The sequence below is a fragment of the Nycticebus coucang genome, chromosome 3 (genome assembly GCF_027406575.1).
Source record: "Nycticebus coucang isolate mNycCou1 chromosome 3, mNycCou1.pri, whole genome shotgun sequence".
In the NCBI taxonomy this organism is placed as follows: Eukaryota; Metazoa; Chordata; class Mammalia; order Primates; family Lorisidae; genus Nycticebus; species Nycticebus coucang.
Window position 1 is genome coordinate 153,017,942 of NC_069782.1, and position 23,362 is coordinate 153,041,303.

Genomic DNA, 23,362 nt, shown 5'->3' on the forward strand with positions numbered 1-23,362 from the left:
CTAGTTGCAACCTTAAACTTGAGCAGTACCCAGAAAAGGATTAAAACAATGGTGGGTGAGAAGCAACCAGGCAACAGGGACCTGTCCACTCACTCACACCACAAGTACTCTCCACGCACCTGCCACCCACTGGGCCCTGGTGTAAGGCACTGGGTATTCAGCAAGCAAAAGAGACAACATTTCCTCCCTTCTTGAAACTCTCATTCTAGTCATTCAACAAACAAGATCCACAGGTAAAATGTTAAAGTGATGATTGCCTAAGAGGGAAAAAGACAGGGACAGAAGACAAAAGGGGAAAGATGGTGGTAGAATTAAATTTCAGGCTGAGTGGCCAGAGAAAGAAGGGATGGAGGGAGACAGTCTTGCTATGGGGAGAGCCCTAAGCCATGGAAGAAGTGCAAACGCCCTGGGGCAGGCTCATTCTTGGCACATTTGAGCAAGAAGCCAGTGTGGCCTCAGCAGAGCATGTAGGGAGGGTGGTAGAGACGCAGTCAGAGTGGTCACATGGGTGAGACCATGTCCTAGCAAGGGCTTGGCATATGCTCAGCATTAGATGTGAGGCCAGTGGAAGGTTCTGAGCAAAGGAGTGACAGATCTGAATGGGGTCCCCTCTGGCTGCTGGGTAGAGAACAGGTTAGAAGAGCCAGAAGCAAAGGACCAGCTACCACAGAAACCATGTAAAGGAAGACAGCAGGAGGAACCAGGGTGGTAGCAGTGGGGTGGTGAGAAGCAATCCAATTAACAGACATGTATCAAATGCACCTTAGAAAGAAATGCTACAACGACTAAGGCTGCCATCAAACACACACACCTTAGGTGTCTGCACTCTGCTCTCTCTGGCAGTGCTGGAGACACAAGGAGAAGCTGAGCTGGGTCCCTAACCTTGGGGCTGGGTCAGGACAGGCACTCAGGCCCCATGCAGGCCTCATAGGCTGTACCCCACAAGCAGAGTGGCACTGTTGCCATGCCTAATGAGGGCCAGAGACACTTCAGGCAAGGAAGTCCACTGAGACTAGAGTCCAAACACCAGCCAGAAGGAGAGGCCTGAACACATGCCTAGGAAGTAGGGCTGGCAGGAGGGGAGGAGGCAGAGCTAGTGAGGAAGTCACTGCCCTGCTCCGGTCACAGCTGTCATCTTTATAAAATGAGGAGGTTGGACTCAACAAATCCTTCAAGGCCAAATCTAGCCATGATGTTTCCCAGAGGTGCTTAGCTACACCTGTCCTACTCTACACGTTCCCTGGGCTTTACATGGGCCGTAGTGACTGTTAATGGGATCCTGAAGTGTCACTGTATTCACATCTGGCTAGACCATCCCACTACAGATCGGGAGCTTCTCAAGACCCAAGATGTGCAAGGCTCATCTCTGGCTCATATTATTTCCTGAATTTCTCCAGCCCAGCATCCAGCGCATAAAAGGTCTCTCTGAAGGCCTCAGTGGCTTTCCCAAGCCCCTGTCAGAGCCAGAGACCAACACCTCTCTGCTCCAGGTGTGGTTTTCACTGGCATGAGATTGGGGAAGGAAGCCCATTAAGGGTGGGTTCTCATCAGGGGCTGTGAAGGGTGCCAGGAGTGGCCCTGGGTGACATGACCTTGGGCGGTCAGCTATTTCCAGACCACAGAAGCTACAGAGAGCTCTGGGAATGGATCGATCTGTAAAACTCCAACACTAGAGTGTTTATGCCCCTTGTCACTTCTTATTCCTGCTGGAGGGGTGAGCTCCCATCCCCAACTTCTGAGGAATTGGGCTTGGAAGGAAGGTTGGGGCTACTGATGGGATCCAACTGTCGGAAGTTGTTTGCTCATGGTCTGCCTCTCCCCTATCCCACCGCCACTTACTCAGAGGACAACTCTGGCAGACAGCAGCTGTCCCCACGGGCTGCCACCTTGCCTGCCAGACTGTGCCTTCTTTCTCCATCATCTCTCACTCTTGACATTCCTGAGGCAGCAGCTCTCACGCAGCACCACCCATCGAAGGTATGGCCTTATCTTGGCCCCCACACAGAGTACCCCTTCCCTCTGGAAACCACCTCCCCTTACTGGGTGGAGACAAAAAGAATGTTGGCCTCAGCTTGGCAGGATGGCAGAACCATGCTTGGTATCATTTAGAACGACAGCCTTCCCCTCCCCACTTACCAGATGACCTCTAATCTGGGCCAAGCTACTTTCTTTTTGCAAGTACTTAGCCAAGCTCTGGGCTCCTCTGCCCTTGGGCACACTGGACTTAGTTTACTAGGTCTAAAATGCTCAGTCCACACCCTGGGCATCAGGCCTCACGAAAGGTCAAAGGAACAACATCTGCTAGGTACTTACCAGTTCAGGCTTGAAAGTTCTGCATACTATGGAGTCAGCTCCCTCGTTGCTGAGGCTTTTACTCAGGACCATCACCATGGTAAGGACCTCAGGCGCTGGGCTCTGTCCCAGAGCGGGCACGAGCCATCTTCAGTTTGGTAGACTTGGACAGGGGCGAAGCCTGGACACCTCCTAGGTGACCAATGTCAGTAGAAACAGCTTCCCATCAGCCACTCGCTCTGGGGTGGGGACCTTCTGGGAAATGGACCAGTGTGGTTGACTCCCTAGAAAGACAAAAGAAAGGCAAAGAGATTCAAAACTAAGGAAGACCAGGGCTCTGGGAGAACAGCCTCTCCCCTGGCACCGAAAACCCCATGGGAATGGAACAACCTCCCTGTTTAAGGAGATGCATTTCTAGGAGGGTCACTGGGGTCCAGAATCATCTTCTCAGAACCTCCACGCCAGCCTTGGGCCATCCCTAAAAGCCAATGCCCTGATGGGTAGGGCAACAAACTTAAGTCCACCCGTGTTTGCGTGGCCAACAATCTGGCGTCCCTGCAGTGTGCTTTAGTCATGTGACAGCTTACCACTGAGCTGGCTTGACAAGCAGCTTCTACAAACACTAGGACAAGCTAAAGTACACTGAGGGCCAGAACAAGGGCTCCTTCCCTGCATCCAGGACCAAAGGGGTCAGCCCTCAGGTACCCTGGCACTGGGGAATCACAGTCAGCACAGGGGCACCCCTTCTCCCTCAGTTGTGAACAGAAGCTGCTGGAAAATCAGGAAGGTCTGTTTAAAGGCACACATTTCCCGTCGTTGGGGGTACCTCATTTCAACACCACACATGAGGTATTTTCAACATCAGGAGCCTTTGTAGCTATGTCCTCTTCCCCAGAATGAGCAAGCTTCCAGCAGAGAGAGGACCCCCTCCACACCCTGTCCTGCACAGCCTGTCCACACCCATCCCTAGTCCACCATCATTTCCCTAAGCAAATGAAGAAAGAGTTCAGGTTTTTAAAATCACTCCTTACAAATTAATGTCTCTGGTCCTATTCCACACCCTACCCTCCTGTGGCTAAACCTTCAAAGAAAGACAAATGGATACAAGGAATCTGAACATCACCAACAAAAAGTAAAAAATGATAATAGTAATAAACAGAAAAGAAGCTGCTAATCTGTAATTAAAAACAAACTGCTCAGCACAGGAAAATGTTTCAGAATCTGCTGCTCTGTGTAAAAATTAATTGCACCCTGGTATTTACTTGCTGTCCAGATTGTAAATCATATTTTCCTGTTTACTTCGATTATACTTTACAGTGGGTGTTATTGAAATTGTTCAATTACGGGCCAGCTGGCAAGCACAGGAAAATTACCTTCTACTGTTCTTCGAAAACAAGGTTCATCCAAAGTGCAAAACCAGGGAAGGGGAGGAGGGAAATCAATACATTTTCAAGGCCTGACTATTCAGGAAGGGAGACCCAGGGGAGTATGAAGAGTCCCAGGTTGCGCTCTGAGACCTGACGCAGAGCTTCAATACCACATCAGTCTAGGAGCTACACATTCTGACCAAGAGGGATCTGTTCAAGGAAAGAATTTCAGACCACTCCTCCAAGTTCTGGCCAGACAGCTGAGCCAGAAATGCCCGTTGGCCCCCTGGATGTTGGCTCAGGAGTGGGCCAGGAGGGGTGCTCCTGGACTCACCCTTCAATGGGGCCCTTTGTGCCGCCTTGGCGGCAGAGGCCTGATGGCGGCCATCCCCTCTCTGGGTGTGAGCCTCAATTCAGCTTTGGGGCAACCAGCCACTGGCACAAGGCCAGAGGGCTGAAGGAGGGCAACCTGTCCCCTCCCTACTCCACTTCTTTCCTAAGAAGCCAGGTAGGCTGAGTGGTTATAGGCTCTGGTCCTAAATCAAGCATACCTGGTTGCAATCTCAGCTTTGGAAATACATCATTTGAGTGGCCTCTGCCAAGTTACTCTCACAGCCTCCGTTTCCCTTTCTATAAACAGGGGACAACAGTGCTTGCCTCATGAAGTCATTGTATCTTATGAAAACAAAGCCCAAGCTTTTTGCTCAGTGCCAAGCTCATTTGAGTAACAGACCAACAAACATCAGCTACCGCCATTAGGTTCACAGGATCCTGTGAGTGCAGATCCTTTTCTGAGCAATGCACACCCAAGCAGCCATCTCTCTCTCCTGTGTTTAAAAGGAAGCAAGCTAAATTCATCAAGGGGGCTGGCTAGATTATGGCCCATCCCTCTGGTGAAATAGGAGGCCATACGAATGACACTGTGGAAGTCTACTGCCATGGAAACATGTCAGCCCATCCAGACGCAGCTCCGCAACAAAGCAGGAAGCTGGTCTGGGGCAGTGACTCCCCAGCTCCATTCCCACCACACCCCTTACAAGGGCCCAGCGGCAGCAGAAGCACCTGGAAGCTCTTGGGTGACTGGTGGTCAACAAGCATGGCAAGCACTAAAAGGAGAAAAGAGGCATGGCACAATCTCCACCCTAGGGGTCCCAGAGAAGAGTGCTGGGAACCAGGCACTACACACACCAAAGGCAGAAAGGGGGAGGGACGTCGGAGTTGGTTCTGAAGGAGGCTTATTTACACAGTGGCCAAAAGCAAGTAGCACTGTCTGCTGGGTCTGTAAGAGACCAAGAATGGGAACAGCCTAGACACCTGTAACAGGGGACTGGTTAAATAAATAATGGCCCCATTATCTATTATGGTGGATGGCCTTCAAAAAACTTTAATGAGGCAGTTCTAATGGTACAGATATAAAACAATCTCCAAGACACTCTATAAAGGGAGTCCAGTACGGTTCCATACAATGGTTGCCTTGAGGAGGCAACTATGGTTCTGGAGAGGAGAAAGCACAAACTGTACAGCCCTGCGTGCTGTTTGAATATTCCATCCCATGCACATGGTACTTGTTAATTTTTTAAAAAGTAGGCAAGATTTCAACAGGAAAGAGAAGGGCACTCAGGTAGAAGGACAAGTGCACAGCGCTTGGCTGGACTTGGCATACGAGGAACAGTGACCTCACTAGTGGCTGCCATGCAGCGCGTGGAGGGGCAGCAGGGCAGGAGCTGGTGAGATGCACTCAACCCAGATCCAGGGCTCTGCCTGCCACACTGAACACAGACCTTATGTGCAGCCATGAGGGGCTCCCTGAGGAGGCCAGTGGCTGGAGCTGGCTGCTCTGATCTGCTGGAAGACAACAATTGCTTCTGAACCTTTTGTAACACCTAGCCCAGTGCCTTATATACCATAACAATTCAATACACATTTCTGGAATTGTACTAAATCACAGTAACAACTGAAATGGCCTGGGCATGTTCTCAAACTTTGTGAGGCAAATCAGACTGCAGAGCCCAATACAATCCGGAATCCCCGGGATTCCTCTGATCCATGGCATGGGCCTGGCCAACTTCTTTGGGAAATGCTGGTGCCCTGAGAACAGAACAGGGTCTTCTCAGAAGCTGGGGTGTGGTCTCAGACAACAACTGGGCAATCCCACAGGGGCAAGGTAGAAGCCTGACAAAGCCCTCCTAGAGGCTACCTGTGGGACATAGACCTTGGCAGAGGTGTCCAACCCTTTTTCTTCTTACACTGGAGGAAGAGTTGTCTTGGGCCACACATTAAATACATAAACACTAACAAAAGATGATGAGCAAAAACAAGGTCCATGCATAATTTTCATGATACCTGAAACAATAGACCAAAAGAAAACAAACAAACAAACAAAAAAAAACCTCACACAATCTGCACATAGCCCAGACACCCTGGCAGTGGGCTTCCTGGTAACCTATATTAAGATCAGTTTCCATCTATTAAACACCTACTGTGTACCAAGTGTTTTATACACATTAGCTACCACCTGGATTCAATTAATCCCGTTTTATAGCTGTATGAAACAACTCGCCCAGAGTCTGCTTTCAGAGCTAGGCTTTGAATCCTCGTGGCCCACCTCCCAGGCCTGCATCTCCCACCAGTGCCTGCCTCTCCAACCCAAAGGCACCCTTCCATAGCCCACCCAGCAACAGCACTCCTTAGCATTTATCCCAGAGAAATTAAGACTTATGTTCACCCAAAACCCTCACACAAACGTTTCACATCAGCTTAACTCACAACAGCCAATACCAGGAAATAACCCAGATGCCTCTCACCAGATGAATGGTTAAACAAACTGTGGTACAGCCACACCAAGGAAAACTATTCAGCCATAAAAAGGAATGAACCATGTACACACACAATTATGCTGAATGAAAAAAACCAATGCCCAAAGGTTAATTATGGTATAAGTCCATTTATATAAGATCCTTAAGATGACAAAATTAAGAGAATGAGAACACATTGGTGATTCCCAAGGGTTTGGGATGGAGGTGCAGGAGCGGGGGTGGAGGGAAGTGTAGTTATTACAGGTGACAGGAGGGACACATGTGGAGATAGCAGTATTCTGCATCCTGACTTCCCAGTGACCACTTCCTGCTTGTGCTACTGCATTAGTCTGGCAAGATGTTCCTGTCGGAAGACACCAAGTGAGGGGTACGCAAGATTTCCCTGAGTTATTTCCTAGAACTGCATGAATGTAAAATGATCTTAAAATTTATAAATAAACCCCACTTGATTTATGCATTTGTCAAAACTCATGGAACTAAAAACTAAAAAAATGATTGTACTGATTGTACTAAGGAGGGGGGTGTGTGTTGGGGGAGGGAGTGTGCTGTGGGATTTCGCAGCCCCAGGTTTCCCCTTAAACAAGGAACTAGACTTAAAGTTTCCTCATCTTTAAAATGAGGATGGTAATACCTTTGTCCTGGGGCTGCTGGAAGATTTCAGTAAGAAAATGCCTGTAAGAGAGCTCAGTACAGAGAATAGCACGTGGAGGGGCAGCTGTTACTGGTGCCCACTCCTCCCCTCTACGCAAGTAGCAATTGTGGTCGCACTTTACTTCTGTCACCATCATCCTGGCATCTCTTCTACAGCTTCCTTGACCTGTATTTAAATCTTGTATTGTCACTTCCCTGTCCCTACATTCCCTTCCACTTCTCTGCTGTGACTCCCTAGGCAGTGTGCATGGCAGACAGAGAGCCTCCCGCAGCCCTGCCTCCACACACACCTGCGGCTGCCCAGTGTCTGCCAAAAGGGCTTTCCCTCAGCTGGCACCCCAGCCTAATCATGGGGACACAGTGCTATCTGGCTCCAGACCCAGGAGCCGCCACTCAGTGATTCATCTTCACCAGGAATTCCACTGCAAAAGCAAAGGGCAAAGTCAGACTTCCCACTAATCTCTGACCCCACTTCCTTGATCACCCTTACATTCCCTGGGTGCAGGCATCGTAACAGAGGGCCCCAGCCTACCCCAAAAGTGCAATTGCCAAGAACCACCTCAAGCTCCCCAGCAATGTACCTAAAGCAGGAGGGTACACAAGTGGGCGGGTGCTACCGTGGTCACCTGCCCCAGAGCCCAGCTTCACCGCCCTGTACTCCCACATAAACACACTTCCAGCCACAGCCCTCCACCCTTACCTCCACCTCCCACCTCACCTCCTGGAGTATCAAACACGGGCTGGGCTCATCTCATTTAATCATCTCATATTTCTATGAACAGGCATTGCTGTTAGTATTCCCATTTTCCAGATAAGATTGAGGATCCAAGAAAAGAAATTAAGTCATTTGCCCAGTATCATACAATTAGCAAGGCCAGGGCCAGAATTCAATCCAGGCCTGCCTCCCCAAACTACCCTCCCTGACACCACAGGGGTTGGGGGTGGATGCCTTCCTAACATGAAATTTTCTTACTTTTATTCTGCAATCTTCAATGTGCCTTCATTTGTTTGCAACCCTTGAACACAGCTGTCTGATATCACCGTGCTCTGAGACTCTCAGCTTCTGGCAAATAGGAGTCCCACCTAGTTCATCCAACCCAAAAGAGGATTGCATACTAAATGAACTGATAGATGCAAAAAAAGATGCAAACCCTACAAGTCTATGTAAATATCAAGTAGAAGAGTTTACCCAATGTCTCTGTAATGCATTTTGAAGTGCTATGCCTTATAAAGAAACTAACAACCCTGGAAATCATCAAGACAAATTTTTCCTTCTTTTAGTGTCTTTATTTAGCCTGTCCTTACTACTTGCAGACATTAGTTTTAGTTAGTTTTACAGTTTTACTGCCTTAAAAACAGGACTCAGATCAAAATCTAAACATGAACTTGGCCCCTGACAGTGGTTTTCCTGATGGCTTGTGGAAGTCATTGCTCTCAGAGCTTCCATTTCCCCCTCCCATTAAGCAAAGGAAATGGGAGGAAAACAGCAATTCCACAAGGTCTTTGCGAAGGCCTTGTGCACTTTTAAACTTTCGTAACTTCAGTTGTTGGTGTGACAAAAGCAAACTGTAGACAGGATCTAAACGCAAATTTATGAGCATTTGAGGAAGTACATTTCTTAGCGGGTCATGCTGTCTTCTGCCAAGATTCTGTGACAAACCAAAGGCGCAAGAAGGGTTTAGAGGGGACCTGGGCCCTGAGGTTGGCAGTCAGGCTTCATATCCGCCAACAGAGGGAATTTAATCTGCCTGCCGATGCTTTTGCTTGATGTTTTTATAACTAAGTCATCTGAGTTTAAAGGATAAAAGTTAAAAGCTGCCTAGGAATTTTATCAAGAGCCTATACTTTCTTAGACCAAGCTGATATTGGAAAGAGTCTGGTGTTCCAGCCAGAGGACAGGACCTGAGCATGTGTTTCCCATACGCAGTGAACATTTCAACTTTCTCCCTTCAGCCCAGGCTCCCAGGTCTTTGGGTCCTACTGAAAGATAACCCACGAAAGACAGATCTACCATCACAACCACCAACACAAGCAGAAGAGAGGCAAATAAAACCTCTGTGGTCAATATTTGAACATTTAGGACATGCTCAATAGCAAGGATTGCTGATTTAAGGAAACTCTACAACAGAGGTGGCATCGAGAAAAATACACTTTTTTTTTTGCAGTTTTTGGCTGGGGCTGGGTTTAAACCCGCCACCTCCGGCATATGGGACTGGTGTCCTCCTCTGAGCCACAGGCGTTGCCCTGAGAAAAATATACTTAAAAAAAAAAAAAAACAACATTTTCCTTGTTCTTCTTGGTCTATATTTGCAGAAATATTATGAGTGACAGAGTCTGCCTTTTAACACAACATGAATAAAATAATAATCATACCAACAGTGCCAGGCCCTGTGCGTACTATGCCCACAGAGTATCCCTACAAGAGAGCACTATCATTATTCCATTTTACAGAGGGTAGACCGGGCCCAGCCTGTTCACCTGGTTGTGAACAAAGAAAAGACTCAACCCATATCTGCTGGACTTTAAAGTCTTTATCTTTGTCCAGATCCTTGTACTCCAGGATTTCTAAGTTTCAGCATAATTATCCTATAAGTACTTGACTTCTTGGTTAAATGATCAAACTTGGAAGCACAGAGATGGAGTTTGCGATATACCTGCTCTATAACACAGCTCAGCCAGAGGCATCCCAGGCCACTGACCTCCTGAAACTTAAGTGTTGAAATACAGCAATAGGGGCTCCATTGCAGGCAAGGGTGTGGGCAGACGAGGTAGTACCTTGGAGAGGGTGTTAGTGGAACATAAAGCCATCTCCTTCTATCTTATGTTATCTGGATGTGCAGCCAAGGTGGGTGCCACGGAGAAGGTGAAGTGTCTCCCAGACCCAGAAAGAGTTGCACTGGCTTCTTGTGACTCTGGCTGAAATCTAGGTCCACTTGCCATCTCAATCCAGGCCCTCTGCCTCCACCTCTGCCATGGCCCACCCTGCCCTTCTCTAGAAGTTCACCTCTACCTCCCTTCCACATGTGCAGCATAGGTGTTTACCTGCCTCATCATTCTCTAGCTTCAACACAGAGGGTCTGCCCACAGCAGGACCCTGACTTGATGTCCATCTGCTAAGCTACTATCAAAGCCAGGGTAGAGTACTAAGCCCAGAAGCCACACTTCCCAGCTCAGTACCAGAAAACGCTACACAAGCAACAGAACTTTGCTGAGCTCACTTTCTTCCTTCATAATATGCAAGGAGTTATCCGTGTTCTGCCCACTTCAGGTAGAAGAGGATTAAGGAGGTAATGCCCCGTAGGGTGGAGTCACCATAAAATGTCTCTAGAAGTAATGAAATCCTTAAGTGGGCACAATTCCTAGCAGAGAGTAGGCCCCTATTAAATCCTTATAAATTTGCTTTTTAAAAAATCTTGTTTTCACAGCTACAGCATGAGGTGTATCTCGAGCGTCCCCATGAGCACCTTACTCTTGGGAATGGGCTGCAGGACAGTCTGTGGGGCAAGCAATACTTTCTCACTGCAAGCATAAAGCACCTGCTGTCCTCAGAGAGCATACTAACCCCATCCCTTATCTCCTGCTCCAGAGCAAGGTAGGCTGTTTGGAGGTATTTCCTTCAGTAGTTAGGATTAATATATATCCCCAGACCTAGTCCTTCAAGTCATCAAAGGTCACTGAAGACCCACATTTGGGAAGGACTGACAATTAATTACATAGCTAGAAAGAGACTCAACCTGTGGCCCTGGCTGAACAAAGAGGTCCAGGCTGCCCTTGGATCTCTCTTAATCAAAGATAGAAAAAACAAAACAGTAAAATGAGCTGCTGAACCAAATTGGAACTCTGCTCTCCAGGACTCTTCAGTCATTCTCAGTGTTGTAGGGATTTTCTGCCTTTTTAAGCAAATAACTTTTCAAGAGGAGGGGGAGGAATGACATTATTCAGGGACATAAAAGTGCTGAGATCCAAAGCCAAACCAAATCTGAACATGGGAACGAGACAGCCCATGTTGTTTCTTGAAACTGAAGCCAACTGCATGCATGACTTGTCAAGAGCTCGTTTATCAATGAAAAATAACTGACAGATGAGTTTCCTACAAGCACTCCCATAATGCTCGCTACCGTTCATGTCATTTTTACCCATCCAACGCCATGAAAAAAGAGCTTGCTACAAACTAGAACTTGCTGAATACATTTAAAAGAAAAGAAAGGAAGGACAGGAGGCAAGAAGGCAAGGAAATTAATACTTACTGGGCAGGCAGAGCTGGATACTGCCTTCTCCTCCAAAGCAGGGTAATGGGAAACAGGCAGAGCCAGAGGACAACAAGGGGACAGCAAGGGGCCCCAAAGATAATCTACTGTAATGGTAAGCCACTTAGCCTAAGACAACCGTGACCTGTTCTTCAGTCAGACTTAGTTATACATATGTTGAATTTATCCAAACAATGATTAAAAACCAAGAAGGGTTAAAAAAGATTAAAAACAAAAACAGAAATAAAGCAGCCCAAACCAGAGGCCATATGGCCAGTGTTAATAGAGCAGGACTTAAGGGATGTGGCGTCTGGCCTAAGGCAATGCCACTAACCAGCTCCGTCCAGTCTGCCAAGTCATCTACCTTTTCTGGGCTGCAGTTCCTTCACCTGTCAAATGGGATGCTGGGCTAGACGAGCACCGTTCTAAGTGGTGAGAGTCTAAATGTAGCCACATATCAGCTGTGTGTATTTAGGCAGGTGTTTTTTGTTTGTTTGTTTTGCTTTGTTTTTTAAGGCAGAGTCTCACTTTGTCACCCTCGGGTACAGTGCCATGGCATCATGGTTCACAGCAACCTCAAACTCTTGGGCTCCCAAATAGTTGGAACTACAGGAGCCTGCCACAACACCTGGTTATTTTTAGAGATCACTCTTGCTCAGGCTGGTCTTGAACTCCTGAGTTCAAGCAATCTACCCACCTCAGCTAGGGAGTGCTAGGACTACAGGCATGAGCCACAATACCTGGCCCTTAGCCAAGTCTTTATACCTTTCTGAGCTTCTGTTTACTCACCTGTCACATGCAAATGGGAATCCTTAAAGAGCATGGATTTGAAGGTGGATTTGAAGGTGCTGTGTGAACTATGAGAAAGAATTGATGATGCCTGTCCCAGAGCAACTGCCATGGTGGGCTTTTTGTAGGCTGGCCTTCCCGGTCCTGCTCAAACCTGATCTGAGGCTCAAAGTCCTAGGAAGCTGGACAACAGCAAAGGCCAGATCCTTCTCTGACGCTATCAAGTGCCTGAGCCAGACCTCCCATAGAGCAGAGTTGGGAGGCCCCACTGACATTCTTGCAGTTGGCAGGCTGGGGGGAGAGGGGGAAGGTAAGGATGGGGGTGTACAAGCTAGTGTATTTTCCAAGCTTAACCCTTAAGCCCATGGGGGGCATTCTGGTGTCTTGCAATGGGGTGGCAGGGATAGTAGGAGACAGCAGGGGGACCACACCTATGGAGCACATTGCAAATACAAGTTGGATCTATCATGTGTAGAACACAAATGTCCTAATGCTATAATTGGGTAAATGAGCTGAAAGCTATGTTGATTAGTATGATGTAAGCACTCCAATTTGTACAAAGAATCAACACATTGAAAATGGCATAAATATATTTATGATCTATGTATAAAATACTTAAAAAAATATTAGAGTTATAAAAAAAAAAATTCTGAATTAGTGGAGTTTCTTGGAGGCCCAGAAGTTAGCCACTGCCCCAGTTTTGCCACTTTCATCTCCCACCTCCCACAACAAGAACCTCATTTTCCTTTACAAAATGTTTATGGACTCTAAGAGAACAACATCACCTTCCTCCTGCAGGACAACCCACCCCCAGCCCAGGCCACACGCATGACTCCCTACCAGTGCTCCAGTCCCTTAGCAGGCAGGGAGAAGCACTCCTGCCGGCTGCTGCACACCAGAGCTGCTCTCACACAATCTCCAGAGCCGCTGCAGGAAAGAAGGTAGTATCTTAACAGCTGGCACTTAGAACACAGCTGGGAAGACAGCAAGCTCTTTATCTCTGAGGCCTGAGGGCTGGTGGCCCCATCACAATAGTCCAAGACGGTATCAAATGTATCACACTGGAACATGAGAGGTGATGCAAGAGGGGACCAAGGAGGCCTATAAGAACAGTGGAGATGCGAAAGCTACCAGGCTGCCCACATGCCACCCACTCAGAGGTCACATCCTGACCTCAGCTCACACTTCAGTACTTCTCCCTCCTGATCTGACTGAGTCATATCTACCAACACATTTTACAGGGTCTGGTATAGAAATTAATCACATAGGATAACCAATCATACATTAAACTTTCTGCCTTCTCCCCTCTACCCCCACATCATAATGCAAGCTCTACCAACCACACATTCAAGAACATCATTATCTACTCAAACAAAACCAGATAGAATCCAAGCTGCCCCACAGGTCTGTCATATGACAAGTACACCTAAAGTTCATGGCGCGTCTCAGGTCAAACCATCAAAACTATCTACCTGGTACCTACTGTGCAGGACAGTGCTGAAGGACAAGATAAACTCTACTGAGACCACTCCCACCATTAGCTGGAGCACCACAATGGGGGAGCCTCTCTGTGTAAATGGCCATCTGTCTGTAGGCAGACCAAAACAGCTTCAGACTTTTGCCTCTTTAGACTAAGAAAGAAGCTCCTACTAAGAAGGGCTTCACTAAATCCTAATTCAAAGCTAAGTCCTACATGGAATTGGCAGTGAAATTAATATAAAAAGTTTGGGGAAACAGTTGCTCCCCAACCTTGATCTTGAGCTCCGTTTTGATGTTTTGGTAGGGCATGGGGACAGCAGAAGAGAAGGCACTTCATTTGCAAATACTTCTCTACTTCCTTCTGAGCACTCTGGATATGAAACCTGGGCCTCCTATACTTAGACAAAGACACAGGGGAGAGGGTGTGAAAGAGGAAATGACATAAACAACAAGAGTCACCTGGCTTGAAAGAAAGGCACCTTGGCAAGCCTTCCAGACACCTAAACAGATTACCTTTATAGCTCTATGCAAGACTCAGCAGACCCCAAAGGGGTTAACCCAATTTCCAAAGATGAGTAGATCATCTCCCTCTTCAGAAATGGCTTATGCCCCAGAAAAAAACAGAGATTCATTCTATTGTTTGCCTGCAACACACCCCAAAAGTCACTGATAAACTGCCAAGCACACCAGCTGCCACTGTCCCCCTCACCAGGTTTTGCTGCTCTCAGGAAGCATGTTCACTAATTCAGCAGCAAAACTCCAAAGCCAGGCCTCTGAGCATGCCTCCACACACCTCCCACCAAGGAGTGGACTGGTTTTCACCTGGCTGTGGAAAGCATCCTCCCCTGGCATCCACCGCAGGTGTTAGAAAATGCACAGGATAGCACTGGGACTGGCCACTCAGTCAGGAGCCAGGACTGGGAGCTGGCGTAGAGGATGATGTTCTCAGACTCAAAAGTAACAAAAATCAAGTTAAAAAAGAAAAAAAGCCTGTCAGACAGGATTGGCCTGGGTGAAATTTAACAGGTACTGGTCAGGTTGGCATTTGAGCGCCAAAGCCAAGTTTCAGCCGCACACTATGAACAGTTAACAGCATATTGTCAGCCCTCATGTGCTGGGCAGCTGTATTCACGCATTCAACAAACACTTACTGAGGGACTACTTTGTGCCTGCAGGGATGATGGCAGAGGTTGGAGACACAAACATATAAATAGAAAGCCATAGTCCCTCTTCCCAAGGAAGTAAAAATTATTAATGATTGATGCATGAGTGAAATGAAAATGTAAATGCAGAGGCAGAGACATTTTAAAAAACAAATACTATGAAAAAACAAGTGGCCTAAAGTTCAGAAATCTGCACCACATCCTCCATGGGGGGGGGGGGTGCAAAGTCATCCTGGCGTCTCTCCCTCCTACCTCCTGGCAGGCTCTCTGCCTGGCAGACTCTTGCTCACTTCTATTATTAACAGAGGCAAAACATTAACAAGAACTGTGATGTTCATGAGGCACAAGCCTAGTGAGTGCTCCAAAGTAGCATCAGCATCCACAAGGCCCCAGCAGACAGGGCATGGCTTGCAGGTCAGAGTCTGCAAAGGTGTCTCTTGGAGCAATACTGATCACACTGGGCCAGACTGCTTGTCTGCTTTCAGAGAGGGGTAACTGATAGGATGCATTGAGGAAATAAAACAGCTGTCCCAAAAACTCAATGGAACCTCACCTGCCTTCCACAGAAAGGAACAAGTCAACCTCAAGAGTAAAGAGCCTAAAATATAATTTGCCCATGTCCTCATGCCATTCTGCTGTCATCCTCGGCCACTCTATGAACCACACAAGCCTCAAATGCAAATCTGTCTGCCCTACAGACAGTCCCGCTCAAGTAACACACACCACTCAGCACAGCCAACAGAAGAGCCTGACTGTCCAGCAGGAGGCAGATGAATAAATGCCGAGACATGTGCGCAAAGGCCCAACTGCAGCTTTCCAAAGGCTGTGAGAGCCCACGAGGCCGGACAGAAAGCTGCCTTCCAACAAAGTGCTCAGAGGAAAAGTGAAGATCAGAACAGGGGTAAGGGGCCCTCACATTTGGGTGAATCTAAATAAATCATTGTTCTAATAAAATAGAAGTCTCTGGAAGGATACAAAAGAAACTTAACATCGGTTGTCTTCAGGGAGACGAAATAGGTGGCTGGAAACAAAAGCTTGAAAGGAGGCGATACCTCAAGGAGTACCTTTTAGTGTGTTTTGAATGTTGAACATGTAGGTATTGACTTATACAAATATAATTTGTTTTAAAATCAAAAATATATGGCGGCGCCCGTGGCTCAGTGATAGGGCACCGGCCATGTACACCAAGGCTAGCGGGTTCAAACTAAACCTGCGGGGTTTTAGTGGGACCAGCTCAAATGACTACAACTGCAACAAAAAAATAAATAGCCAGGTGTTGTGGCGGGCGCCTGTAGTCCCAGTTACTTGGGAGGTTGAGACAAGAGAATTGCTTAAGCCCAGGAATTTGAGGTTGCTGTGAGTTGTGATGCCACAGCACTCTACCCAGAGTGATAGCTTGAGACTTTGTCGGGGGTGGGGGGGTGGGGGGGAATATACACACACACATATATATATATATAATATAAATATAAAAATTACATATATATACATACACAGCCTGGTACATCAGAACCTCCATAATTGACCACCTCCTTACACTGACCAGCTCAAGATGACCTATTTTCATAGACTGGACAGTCACCATGTGTACATATCAGCACAGGCCTAGCTCCTTGTGTTGACTGCCTCCATATGCTGACCAATTTGTTACAGTGCCTTGGGTGGTCAGCTGTCAGAGGCTGTCCTGTATATTCTTGCACACACACAGAATACCTCTAGAAGGATAAACGGAAGGGTGGCAGCAGGATTTCCTCCAGACAAGGAAAAAGATACATAGCTAGGGAATGGGAGAGGGAAGAACTGCTTTCCCCTGTTGCATCTGTACCACAACGCACACATTGCCTAATCTTAAAAAATTAAACACACAAATTACTTGTAGTGCTCCAAATACCCCAAGCTGTGTCAGGCCTCCAGACCTGTGCTCATGCTGGTCCCTCTGGGTAGAGCTTGCTGCCGGCTCCCTTCTGTCCTCTTAGCCTCCTCAACCTGCAGACTAGGTCTAGCCTCATACTTTAGACTCAGGTGTTGCCATCTCCAGGAAGGCCTCCCACACCCCACACTGAGTCCTGTCCTCTGCTGCTGCACACAAGGCAGAGCCTGAAACACAGGAGCATGAAATGGACTGGTGAACTGCAGCTGCCACAGACTGTGAGCACCTAGAGCGCATGGACCCGACCTGATCTCCCAGTACCTGGCACAAAGAGCTGCCCAGGAAATATCTGTTGAACAAAAAACATTCTCTCTTGCTTGCCCAGGTTTCCCACAGCTATCCCACAAAATTAGTTAACACTAATTCGAGAATTGCACCGCCCCTCCACCGCAATCCACAGAGGGGATGGGCTCGAAGTTGTCTGGGTGCCACAGCAGAAAAGCCTAGTGAGGGCAGAATCTGTGGCCACACCTCCTCAGACCTGCAAACACTCATCAGAGCCTGGGGTGCAAGAGGCTGGTCAGCAGCCTTCTCACACCCAATCGTGGGAAAGTGGAGCACCGTGGTCCTGCCCTGACAGCTTTATCTTCTATGCAGTCTTGTTGCAGTCAGGGCCTGAAGTGGGGTGGGCCCCACCAGGCCAGGCCAGGTGGAGCCTACAAGTCTAAGGCTGCTGCAAGAGCCCAGGTGGCCCAGGGAGGCCCAAGGTCCTGAAACCCTTCACAGTGAGCAAGAAGGGTCAAGGGGAAGCTTCAGCTGAGAGGAGTCAAATATATATATGAAACTTGGAACGACTTTTACACGGAAACAGAATGTACTTTCTAAGTGACTTTAGGTGAACAGGCAAATCTTAATGCACAACCTGTGCTGTGTTTCTCTTGTCATTATTTCCTCCTGGTATCTGAGTCCAATACTCACTGGCCTGGCAGTGCTGGGGACTGGGGCAGGGAGGCATAATACGTCACAATACATAGTGTAACGAAAGCCACAAGGACAGAGAAGTGAGGTGTAACGCCAAATAGAGAGGTAAACATCTGGGGAGGCTTCCTGGAGGAAGTGGCATGAGTGTTGGGCCTTAATAGATGGACAGGAGTTCAACAACCAGTGATGGGATGAAGACATTCTAAGAGGAAGTCACTGGGTGACAAACATGTCATACTCCAGCAAGTTGGAGGTGGAGGCTATGGGGGACTGCGAGTGGAGGGTCCTTTCCAAGCTTCTGATAGAAGAAGCCCCATGACACCCAAACAGATATACCAATGCGAGCAGCCTTTGCAAGGCCCTGAAGGATAGGGCTTTTGCCACACTGGGCAGCCACAAGCCACCACTCCTCCTCCCCACCGTCTACATCGCTCTGCTCCTCTCCAGCTCTCCCAAGTCTGCTCCACCAGACCTGCCCTGCCCAATACCAGGCAAACACGCTGGGCTACAAGAAGCACAGGTTGGTGGTTCAACTAAGTTGGGCAAAGTCAGGTGACCTAGGGGATCCTGACATAGAGTGTCCAAACTTCTCCCTTTCATAAAATGGCAGCATAAGGGTACAGTGCTACAAAACAGTTATTTCTCTCTCTGGGCTGACCCAAGTAGCTAACCTAGAATGCCAAGAGACAATACAATAATTGTGTTCTCCCTTGTGGAAGGGGAGTGGCCACACACAGCCCCCCATGAGAATGTCACGATCGTCTCGGACTCCCAAGTCACAAATATGTGATCAAGGCATGTGCTATGCACGCGCTCCCCACGTGTTTTCATGGCTATGAAAGCACAAGGGCCAATGTGCTCCAGCTGCCAGGGGCTGGAAGCTGAGGGAAGCAGAGCACCAGGCAATGAGAAGAACAGCACAGAAACACTCATTCAAAACCACGACTAATTAGTGTCCCTGGGTTTCTGAGGAGTAGTAGAGGAAGAGGGGACAGCCCTTCACAAGGCAAAACTGTGAAGAAAACTACAAAGCTAGGCAAAGACAGTGACTGCCCGCTGCCTTAAGCTAAAGGCACAAGACCAGCAGTGATTTCACATTCACTCTAGATAAGTAAAAACCAAAAGTGAGATGAAACTAATCTTTGCAGGCAGTTCACCACCACCATCACACTCACACATCTAGCAACTTAGATATGACTACTGGCTAACTCCTATGGATCTAGGCACATGGCTCTGGGCCTCAGTTTCCCCAGTAATCACAAATTCTCTCACTTCTAGAAGCCTAGGCTGGGCTCATCTGTTGTTAGGTAAGAGAAAGAAAGAGTGAAGCAGTTCATTCTGGGCATCGTTTGGTACCCAGTTCCCACCACTGCATGGGGACACAGATTTCAGGGTCCCTGAGACAATGGGAGCCCAGCTGGGGCCCAGTGGCAGTTAGCAGGAGCACACAACCCAGTGTACCCTGCAGCCCATCTGTGGTAAGAACAAGGACATCACTTAGATGGAGACCAAAACTCAAAACTCGAAATGATCAAAGCCGCCCCTTTGGCATCCAGGGCTCAGATGGGGAAGGTGAAAGGTTGACTAGGTGGATGGGACAGGAACAGACAGTGGGAGTATATGTAAGTGAAAGAATTACTAAAAGGTAGGAAATACACTCAACAATCACAATTAGTGCCTGAAGATGTACAGCTTCCATGAAAATGGCTAATTGGAAAACAAAGTATCTCTAGGTATCTACAGTCAAGTTTCCCAGAAAAATAAGAAGCAAAGTTTTGTACTAATACGTCACTACACAGTGGGAAAATAAAAGGGAAGATCAAGCCCACAAGCCAGGCAGCCAAGAGCCTCATAGGCCAACCCACACCACTACTGGGGCCTCTAGCATCTGCTTCCACGGTGCAACACTGGTTTTCAAAGTATGGTCCCAGGACCAGCAGCACAGCAGAACCATCTGGAAAATCATTAGAAATTCAAAGTTTCAGTCCATAGCCCAGACCACTAAATCTGCACCTCTAGGAGCTGGGCCCAGCAACAAGTGATCAGTTAACCCTCCAGGTGAGTCCAATACTCCTTAAAGTTTAAAACACACTGTTTTAAATGATGGTTGAACAGTTTGATGAGAGTATTTCCGATTGTATATGAAACCCGCACATTGTACCCCTCGATTGCACTAATGTACACAGCTATGATTTAACAATAAAAATGAATAAATTAAAAAATAAATAAATAAATAAATAAATGATGGTTGGAACCAAAAATAGCCGGGCATTGTGGCAGGCGCCTGTAGTCCCAGCTACTTGGGAGGCTGAGGCAGGAGAATCGCTTAAGCACAGGAGTTGGAGGTTGCTGTGAGCTGTGATGCCGCGTTACTCTACCCAGGGCGACAGCTTGAGGCTCTAAGAAAAAAAAAAAACACTTTTAATGAATTCAGTACTGAGAATCCAAATAAATGAGAGGACAAATCTATGGATGAGAAAATTGGGGTCCATAAAGGTTGAGTTTCTTGCAAAAGACATGAGGTTGATAAGTAGGGGAAGCCTATAGCCCACCCCAGCTCTTTCCCTAAACCCTGCAGGCCCTGGAAGTCTGGTCATCTAATCCCAGATCTGGATTAAGATCACCAAGGCCTTGCAGTGCCTAGAATGCACTCAGGGAGAAAACTGGCATGATGAAGGCCTCTGGGCCTCTTTTCTAGACCCTTGACCCAGGACAATCAGGGGTTGGACCAACTCCCAAACCACAAAACGGCCGGACCAGAGGAGCAGAAGAAAGCAGGTTAGGAAGCCATGTTTCTGCTGCAAATCAGGGGAGGCAGGAAGGGCTCTCAGGCAATGGGAGTTATAGCCCAAATTTCTCAAATTCAGCAAACAATCCAGAATGATACCAAGAAGCCTAAAGTTTGACCGTGCAGTCAGATATGTAAGATTCAGAAGGAAAGATAAAAGTTGCAGGTTGGGCACAATGGCTCATGTCTATAACCCAAGTACTCTGAGAGACCGAAGCAGGAGCATCACTTGAGCTAAGGAGTTTGAAACCAGCCTGAACAAAGCGAGTCCCATCTCCACTAAAAATAGAAAAATGAGCTGGATGTTACAGTGGGCACCTGTAGCCCTAGCTACTTGGGAGGCTGAAGCAGGAGGATAACTTGAACCTAGGAGTCTGAGATTGCTGTGAGGTAGGCTGATGCCACAGCAGCCTAGCCTGGGTGACAGAGTAAGACTTTGTCTCAAAAGAATTTTTTTTAATTAAAAAATAATTTTAGGCCCTGAACCACATGCACTAAACAACAATGACAACTGCAACAACAACAACAAAAAATAGCCGGGTGTTGTGGTGGGCACCTATAGTCCCAGCTACTTGGGAGGCTGAGGCAACTGAATCATTTAAGCCTTAGAGTCTGAGGTTGCTGTGAGCTATGACACTACCGAGGGTGACACAGTGAGACTCTGTCTCCAAAAATAAATTAATTAATTAAATTAAATTAAAGATAATTTTAAAAGGACTGGACATGGTGGCTCATGCCTGTAATCCCAGCGCTCTGGGAGGCCAAGGCAGGTAGATTGCCTGAGCTCAGGAGTTCAGCCTGAGGATGAACAAGACTCCATCTCTAAAAAATAGCCAGGCGTAAGCAGTGCCTGTGGCTCAAAGGAGTAGGGCGCTTGGCCCCATATACCGGAGGTGGCAGGTTCAAACCTGGCCCCAGCCAAAAAAAAACTGCAAAAAATAAAAAATAGCCAGGTGTTGTGGCAGGCGCCTGTAGTCCCAGCTATTTAGGAGGAGGCTGAGGCAAGAGAATCATTTGTGCCCAAGAGTTTGAGGTTGCTGTGAGGTAGGACGCCATGGCATTCTACCAAGGGTGACCAAATGAGACTCTGTCTAAAAAAATAAATAAATAAATAAAGTTGCAGAATATTCACTGCAAGAGGAAAAAAACAGGGCTGAGTGAAAAAGGTAAATGAAAGAAGTGACTGCTATTAAATTTCTTTTCCTTTTTTTCTTTTTTTTTTTGAGACAGAGCCTCGAGCTGTTGCTCTGGGTAGAGTGCTGTGACATCACAGCTCACTGCAACCTCCAAATCCTGGGCTCAAGTGAGTCTCCTGCCTCTGCCTCCCAAGTAGCTGGGACTACAGGCACCCGCTACAATGCCCAGCTATTTTTTGGTTGCAGCCATCATTGTTGTTCGGCGGACCCGGCTGGATTCAAACCCACCAGCTGTGTATGTGGCTGGCGCTTTAGCTGCTTGAGCCACAGGCGCAGAGCCTGCTATTAAATATTTTAAAGAGGGTGGTGCTTGTGGCTCAAAGGAGTAAGGCGCTGGCCCCATATGCAAGAGGTGGTGGGTTCAAACCCAACCTCACCCAAAAACTGCAAAAAAAAAAAAAAAAAAAATGCTAACCTTTTGGCTCGGTGCCTGTGGCTCAAGTGGCTAAGGCGCCAGACACATACACCTGAGCTGGCAGGTTCGAATCTAGCCCAGCCTGCCAAACAACAATGATGGCTGCAACCAAAAAAATAGCCAGGCACTGTGGCAGGCGCCTATAGTCCCAGCTACTTGGGAGGCAGAGGCAGGAGAATCCCTTGAGCCCAGGAGTTGGAGGTTGCTATGAGCTGTGATGCCACGGCACTCTACCCAGGGCAACAGCTTGAGATTCTGTCTCAAAAAAAAAAATATATATATATATGTGTGTATATATATGTTATATATATGTATATATATAATATATGTTATATATATGTATATATAATATATATGTTATATATATTTTATATATTTTTTTAAAGAATATGAGAAGAGGGGGCGGCACCTGTGGCTCAAGGAGTAGGGCGCCGGTCCCATATGTCGGAGGTGGCGGGTTCAAACCCAGCCCCAGCCAAAAACAACAACAAAAAAAAAAAACAGGAAAAAAAAAAAAAGAATATGAGAAGAAAAACCCATTTCTTGAAAAAATATAAATTATTAAATTATTAGAGAATCTTTGTTTTATTTCCACTTGCTTTACTGAGCCTCTGTTGAAAGAATAAGCTAGAAGGCTCTGAGAAGCGTGTTTTCATTTACCCTAAGAAATTTCATTGTAACACTAACAGAAGTTATCTACTCAGTAATGACAGCTAGACTGCCTATCGAAGAGAATTTGAAGATTAAATCTTTATTTAAAAAAAGACCACACAGCATCTATTAAAATTGGGAAGGCACTTTTAGATAAGAAGATAAAACTGAGTGAAACACTAAGTGACTTTTGGGGGAGGAGAGAAGGCAGCAGCAAAAAGAAGCCCCAGGCCACCTGGCATCACAGAGCGCTCCGGGGTGGGCCCCGGGCTGAGACTGGCTTCCAAGACCTAAGAGGCACGTGTGTACTGCCAGAGTTCCTATCAGCAGTTACAGTGTGCCATCTCTGAGTACTGGCTTATCTCTGAATTTACTTGCAGGTGACACAGCTAGCAGGATTATGGAGGCAATGACCTTGAGCACTACAAACAGCAGCCTGGGCATTTCTACTAATAACTGCCATTCACCCTGGCTGACCCTGAGCCAAATAACCTAGAAAGCCAGAAAATCTGAGTCTGTCTTCTAAATGTCTTGTCATTCCAAGGATCTCAAACTCCAAAGGCCTTTCAGGGCCACACAGAGAACGTAAGCGACTGGGGCACACTGGGTGGGACTGTGATGGCGTGCAGAAGACACACCCAGCCTGCAGCAGACGGC

The 23,362-nt window shown here is 47.3% G+C and overlaps 2 protein-coding genes across 2 annotated transcripts in view; both read right to left on the reverse strand.

Moving 5' to 3' along the window:
• Positions 1 to 2,452, reverse strand: part of FAM53B (family with sequence similarity 53 member B) — a 76,291-nt gene extending 73,839 nt beyond the window's left edge. Inside the window, exon 1 of the mRNA XM_053584159.1 lies at positions 2,314 to 2,452. Within this exon, the coding sequence (XP_053440134.1) occupies positions 2,314 to 2,391 (78 nt within the window). The 5' untranslated portion in view covers positions 2,392 to 2,452. The remainder of the gene's footprint in view (positions 1 to 2,313) is intronic.
• Positions 2,439 to 23,362, reverse strand: part of EEF1AKMT2 (EEF1A lysine methyltransferase 2) — a 77,762-nt gene continuing 56,838 nt past the window's right edge. Inside the window, exon 7 of the transcript XR_008378822.1 lies at positions 2,439 to 2,576. The gene's annotated coding sequence lies outside the window, so the exon portion shown is untranslated. The remainder of the gene's footprint in view (positions 2,577 to 23,362) is intronic.